Source organism: Egretta garzetta, unplaced genomic scaffold (assembly GCF_000687185.1).
Source record: "Egretta garzetta isolate BGI_Z169 unplaced genomic scaffold, ASM68718v1 scaffold36, whole genome shotgun sequence".
NCBI classification, from domain to species: domain Eukaryota; kingdom Metazoa; phylum Chordata; class Aves; order Pelecaniformes; family Ardeidae; genus Egretta; species Egretta garzetta.
In genome coordinates, this window is record NW_009259975.1 from 447,126 (window position 1) to 454,574 (window position 7,449).

Sequence of the window (7,449 nt, forward strand, 5' to 3'; positions counted from 1 at the left end):
CTCTTACTCATAGGCTTTTGCTTTGTGGATTTATCTACTGCAGACTAAAGAGTGAAAAGCACTTTGGTGACATTTGCTGTTTCATGCCTGAAAGCAATAGTGTCAGCGTGATGTAAAGAATCATAGTAGTAGCCCCAGGTGCTGAGAGAAAGATTCTGTTCTCTCACAAGATCAATATCCAGAGCACACAGCCATAATGAGCAATATCTATTTTAGAGAAGAAAAATTGGTCCATCTCTTAAGAATGTATGGATTGACATTGCAAACATGCCATTACCCAATGTTGCTTATAAATTATTCACTAATTAGGAGAACAGGATTCCCTGTGGATTGTAATATATAGCCTACATGCTTGGAAAATGAACATTACAGTTGGTTATCTTCCTGCCTATGCCCTATACATAGAAAGTATTAATATTATTGACAGTAACAATCTTTGTGCCAAGATTGTATTGGAAAGGTTGATGAGTGCAGAAAAAAAATTGCACAAAATGTAAATAATATAACTTCTTCTTCAGTTAGCTGAAGACAGCAACGTGCTATGTGCATCTCAGACAGAAAGATTTAAGCAAAACAGAAGTTTTAGCCCCTTTGGTAATTTTCTCCCAGCCTACCTAGACATAATTTCCTTACTACAGCAGAGGTGGGGTTATTCTTAAATAACCGGAGAAGTCTTTGCCTTTTCATGACACAGTAACACGTAGGTTTTATTGGGCTCTTAGTAATTCCATAGGAAAAGCTTCTGGCATTTCAGCTATTTATAATACAGCAGCTGAAAAAAGGGTTTTCTTCCTTATCTGAACGAGTTCCACATTATACATTTTACAGTATGCTTTGAAAACTGTATGCATGAAGATTTCATTACTAAGGATCCCTAAATGATATACAAGTCTTGCATCAGACATGGTTTGTTTAGGAGTGGATGGTTTCTAAAACTAGTTTCAAATCCTTAAAGAAATCAATTTACTCCTGCAGTTGTCCCATTTGGGCTACTACATGATGGAGAGGGTGTTAAAAGAAAGAGCATTTCTTCTATTGCTAACTATATGCACCAAGCTGATTTAATGCAGAATTCATAGAGAGAGATTTATTGTATGCAGTAAACATAGGAGAAAAACATTTTTTCTTTTCACATGACAGAATAATCTTTGGAAAGGTACACATTAAAATAATGTTCTTGGCCTTCATTAGCTACCTGAAATTCATCCTCCTGCCAGGGAAGAAACAGCTGCTTTCTGTTGTCCTTGCCAAGAGTTATTGGTCCAGCTACTCCTCTGTCTCCATATATCCAGAGAACGACATTTGCTTCAGTTCCTGCAATTCCTGTCAGCACTGACACTTTCCATTCATCATCTGAAGGAAGGGGACACTCACCACCTTGGGGATTTCTCATTTCCTCTGTGAAATACAGAACATTAGTGGGAGATGAAAATCGACATGAAACTGCCAGTCGCTGTTGTAACTTCAGCACATAAGGAGACCATAACAGAGAGGGGATTGTATTTTTTCATGGCAAAGAGAGAGTCTGAAAAGATTGATTTATGTTTCTTGTCTAGACCAAAATGTACTGATTAGTTGAGCTACAAGAATCAACTGGAAAATAACAAGTATCTCTCACATGGACTATCATCATATTATTCATTATACATATGCTGGTGTAGCGTAAGGATGCTATGATGCAGAACTATGGCCATTAAATTGACATTTCTGGTTCCTCAGCCTGACATTTAGAAGTGAGTAGAATTACTTGTAAATACTTATACTTCTCTAATGCTTTGTTGGGACATTATTAAGAGCATCGCATGCCTGAGAACAGAGACAATTTTTCATTTGAAATGAAAAAAATTATTCAGGAAATTAACTTTCTTCAAGTTAAATATTCATTAAATACTCCAAAAAGAGCACAATATATCCTCGCCCAACCATACTTACACATACAGTGCCAGCATTTGGGCTAAGCAGGTTCTGCATAAATGAGACAACAGCAGCACAGTACACCTTTATGAATAAAATTCACAGCTTTAATGGCTGAGCAAAAATAATTTTGGGAAACATATATTTCACTTTAGAATAACACCTAGTGATCTTTCATCTACCCTTAAGACAAATATATGTATAAATATATATATATATATGCAAAGATGTCAAATGGCACCTCTGCACACGAGATATGAAAAAATAGACTCTCTTGGGGTGAAGGAATTTAGTTTTGAATATTCTAATCAAAGTAGAGTTTACAAACATCAGATGTCTGGAACACTACTTTTCAATAATGGGACCACCTGACTATGAAGTCCACTCCAAAAGAGGGACTCCTTGCCCTCAAGAATTTATAATCTGTTCTGACACAAGAGGCAGATATAAACTCTAAATTCAAAAAGATGAACCACACATTGTCTATATACTGTGTCCTGCGGGGGTTCCCAAACTGCTCTTCAGAAGGCCTTTTCAGGCGACTGCAAAGAGACTTTTTAATATGCTAACCATAATAAATATAATCTGTGCTGCAGATTAATTTTCTTTTGTATCCCCCAGCTCATTCTTCATCTATTAAGTAGCTTTCTATGAACCAACCTTTTGGAGGCCAGAGGCTCCAAATGCGTAATGGAATTCAGTTAGAATTTTGCAGAATTCATAAATAGCCACTGATACGAATTTGTTGAAGAATTCCCAGTGCATCACTATATACGTTACTGCTGCACTACATACCTTGCCATGAGAGCCCTTTGCTTTTTTATTTGCTTGATTAAAATACTGTGCTGGGTTTCTCTGAGATAGAGTTTTTCCCTTCACTTATTGAACTGCCTTTACCTCGAAGGAAAAAAGAAAAAAGCTAAACAAGCCCACAACCTAAAAAAACCCCAAACCGGACCAAACAGAAAAACAAGTGATGCAAAAGCAATCACTCACCACCAGCAAAATGATGCCCAGTTAGTCCCCAAGGAACAACTAGTTTGGAAAAAAACCTCTCCGGTTTTATTGCTGAGCATGACAATATATGGTATGGAGTATCTCTTTGGTCAGTTGGGGTAGGCTGTCCCAGCTGTGTCCCCTCCCAGCCTCTTGCCATCGTCCCCCCGGCCTACTCGCTGGGAGTGCAGAGTGAGAAACAGAGATGGGCTGGGTACTGGGTGAGCACTGCTCCAGGCTAAAACACAGCACCAGACACACTGCTGTGAAGAAAATCCAGTCCATCCCAGCCAAGCCCAGTACTAAACAAAATAAAGCCATACCTATGACAGAAATTTGCAACATTTATCTGACTGTGCTTTGTTGCTAGCATTAAAATGTACGTTTGAAGACAAAGTGAAAAAGAGTTTTGAATCCTTGAGACTTGCTTCTTAATAAAGTTTTATGAGCAACAAATTCCACATCCTGATGAAACATCACTGAAATAAATCAGGTAAATGAAGATGAATCAATTCAATACTGAGACATAGTCCTGATCTTCCCTTTAAATTTCCTCAAATGTCACTTCTACGATATTAAATAAATGCTTTTTTTCTTAAAAGTTGTACTCAAAAGGAATTATGAGGTTGTCCTATAGGTTAAATCAACATGGTAACTAAAGCACTGAACCTGAGTTATGATCCACCAGCATTGAAGTCTTAACTGATGTGAAATAATTGCACAAGGAATTGCAAAGGAATTAGGATCCAGTACAACATTCTATAATAAATAAAGACTAACTTCTGGAATCAGGGGAAATTTCAACCCTGGTAAAGACTCTAAAATTTGGTTAATCAATTTTTAAGAAATTCAAAACTGTAGTAGTATGACTTTTACAGCAGGGCTTCTAACAGTACTAGTATGACTTTGGAACAGTTATAGCAATTTAGAAATAGGAAATAGTGTCATAATAATCACTGCTTTTATTGTATTCTTCATCACAATTGAGAGCAAGTTATCCTGAAAAAAAAGAAAATCCTCACATGAAAAATAAAGCAAGAGGTTAACATCTTATGTTTACCTGAATAAAAACTTAACTACACTTGTCTTTCAGTGACTGAGATAACAGAACTATAGCAAAGTAGCTGCTTAGGTATAATAAATATTTTTGAGAATTTGACTATATAACTTTCTGTACCTGTAGTTACCTAGCTCCTCATCTGAAATCTAGGGTTCTGTCCAGCTATCTAAAACCACATCTTTCTTACAGTAGAGAGGAAAATTTTCACAAAATGCACAGGTATTCAAGAAGCATAAAGAAACCCAGGCTGCTCCATATGCTTAGCACAAGAATTCCATACTTGGGCTATTGCTACCCAAAGCAGCTACTGCAAACTCAGACTACCACCTCTTAAAAACAATTATAACGCACAAGCAATTCACAGGCTTGGAATGCTTCTTGCCTCGTAATTTTATGGCTCTTCTTACAAATGGAAATCAGGGGCATTGATTTGCTACAGGCTAAAAATATTCCAGTCTGAAAAGAGGATTTGGTGGTTACCCTGCATTAGTCATGGGAGTTTACACACTTCGTGACACCATGCTGTAAATCTATGGCAACAAAAATTTGTTCTGATAGGCCTGCATGAGAATGATGAAGTCACAATACTTCACACAGTTTCATAAAAATAACTTTATCTTTTTATTTACTTATCCTAAACCTAAGGCAAACCGAAAGTTATCTTGTCCCAGAAGATCATATGATTGAGTGACACTTTTGAAATGAACCATCGGAAAAATTAATCGCCAGAGCAGAAGTTTGGACAATGGAGTTGGTGTATTTTTATTACATCTTCTCGTATCATCATTTCCAATGTAAACCAAATGGAAATGAGATCAGATTTTATTTGTATCTTATTTTCTCTTGCAAATAAAATATGTTAAAAATTAATAGTAACTAAGAGTATCCCAGACATACAGGAAAGGAATGTGGAGGGTATAGAAAACATTTCTCAGAGATACAATATGTTAATACCACACCACAAAGGTGCTCTCAACATCACGGACTGCATTTCTGTCATGGAAGCTAAAGACATCTCTCCCCTTGCTTTCACTGGCACACACACAGGCATTGCTTCACCATTGAAATTTAAACATGATTTGAGAAGCACAAGAAACAAGCAAAGAGGAAATCCCCAGTAGCATGTCATTTGGGAAATCCCATAAGATTCTTGCCTACTTGCTAGTTGATACATAATATGACACAAGTCTGTATTTTCATCAGGGCTGTTGATTTTGTCTTGCTTTTGCAACTAGTAACAGAAGAGTAAAAAGAGATTTAAAAAACCCTACAGTTTTTGGTTTGAGTTTTTAGTGTCTTCTGCTTCATACCCTTTATACCTAGACTTTGTGGTCCTCTAATCATACATATATTATTTCCCTCCTGGTTTGGGCAGCACATTTGATCCATCATGACTCTATAACATGGTGTCTTGCATGAATTTTATTTGAATTATCTCTGACATTCACTTTAAAATCTCCATCCTGTGAGCTGTTAAGGAGAAGCTGAGACCTGGCATCATCTTTGTACTAACTTTGAAAGAAGTTTCTCGAGAAACAGAGAACTCACACTGCAACAGGAGAAGCCCCAACTGCTGTAGCACAGTTTTCAGTTTAATTAACCCTAAGTTAATTATTATTTGTGAAAACAACAACCAAAAACCAGCTACTGGCTAGCAGACACAGACATAAAAAAGATGGCCTGGCCAGCCTAAGGTTTAATGTGCTCTGAGTTTGGAGGCTAAGGTGCTGCTGGATTGCATACTCTACAAACATCACCCTCTTTCGAATGTTGACTGGGAGTGAAAAAAGAAAATGAATTTTTAATGAATACCAGTTTAAAAATTAAGACTCACCTCCACATGTCAAAAGTCCGTTACCTTTGAAGTATTCTAAGTGAAAGTATCTTACGAAAAATGAGCATTTTCTTTGAAGGGCAGAGTAACTTAGATATTGCTATTCATTGTGCATAAGCAGAGTCCACATTTATGAATGTCAGAAATACTTCTTACAAAGTGCTGTAAACTCTATGTAACCAATTTCACACCAGATATTGCTTCTATAAAAGGATCCTTTGTATCCAACCCTAAAAACATCCAGCTTCTTTGAAAACAGGTTTGATGGCTTGTGTGTTGTTGCCATGGGTTTCAAGTATGTCGTATCTCACCAGTTGCTGACAACCCGCAATACTTTGGGAAGGCTTTGGGACACAATGATACAACATGAAATCTGATCGATTAGAAATGGAAAGGGGATGTTTTGAGCTAAGTATGGAAACAACATTGCCAGAAACAATTAACAGTAATCAATAATACTCCACAACTATGCTTTGAATTTAACCAGGAAACTTTGATTCAACTGAATTTATTTAAAATCCTTCCTGATACTTCACATTAGGGCACAGGTCTTCTGAGGAGCGGCTGAGGGAACTGCGGTTGTTTAGTCTGGAGAAGAGGGGGCTGAGGGGAGACCTGATCGCCCTCTACAACTGCCTGACAGGAGGCTGTAGTGAGGTGGGGGTTGGTCTCTTCTCCCTGGTAACAGGTGATAGGATGAGGGGAAATGGCCTCAAGTTGTGCCAAGGGAGGTTTAGATTGGACATCAGGAAAAATTTCTTCACCAAAAGGGTTGTCAAGCATTGGAACGGGCTGCCCAGGGAAGTGGTCGAGTCCCCATCCCTGGAGGTATTTAAAAGCCAGGAAGACGAGGTGCTTGGGGACGTGGTTTAGTGGTGGGATGGTAGGGTTAGGTTAACAGTTGGACTTGATGATCTTAAAGGTCTTTTCCAACCTAAACAATTCTATGATTCTACAATTCTATGATTATACCCTGTGAACAAGTATGCTACATTTGATGTCCTGTTCACATTGCCAGACTTTTCATGCACACTTTGAAATAGCTGTCTGAGGACCAAGCTCAAAACCAAATCAGCAACCCACCTGAATTATTGGTTACATGAATGCCTTTGGGACTACCTCTAGCCAACTAAGCATGTGTCCCATAGTGGAAGCTCTAATATAATTGTGTCTTTAAAGCTCACTCAAGGTAACATATTTTCCACCATGTGAATGTGCTTCAGTGTGCTGTGTGGAGCTCAGTAGTTTCCATTTATCCCGTCTGCTGTTCATGGCAATGTGGCAAAATTCAGGCTGTGCAGACAGGGTCCTTGGGTACATTGAAATAGAAGAGAGGCAGGAAGTGAGCATGATCATCCCCACTCCTTAAGAGACGTTTCATTCCTTGGTTTGTTTAGTTCATTAGTCACATCTCCTTTGGTTACTAGGATGATGAATATTCCTGTAAAATTTTTGCGTTGGGACAATCGTTGTCTTAGACCATTTATGCAACTTCTGTAGCTAAAGAAGAAAGTGGTTGTTTATTCCAGCAAAACACATCTGGTAAACTGTCACTCCAGAGGCACCACCAGAACATTGTTTACCTATTCCTACTTGCCTAAACATAGGTATAAAGCTATTATGCAGTGCACCAAAACTTCACTCT

The 7,449-nt window shown here is 38.0% G+C and overlaps 1 protein-coding gene across 1 annotated transcript in view; it reads right to left on the reverse strand.

Annotated features, from left to right (window-relative positions):
- RP1 (RP1 axonemal microtubule associated) overlaps positions 1 to 7,449 on the reverse strand; it is a 180,939-nt gene that overhangs the window by 128,180 nt on the left and 45,310 nt on the right. The window contains 1 exon segment of the mRNA XM_035895877.1: positions 1,196 to 1,398. Within this exon segment, the coding sequence (XP_035751770.1) occupies positions 1,196 to 1,398 (203 nt within the window).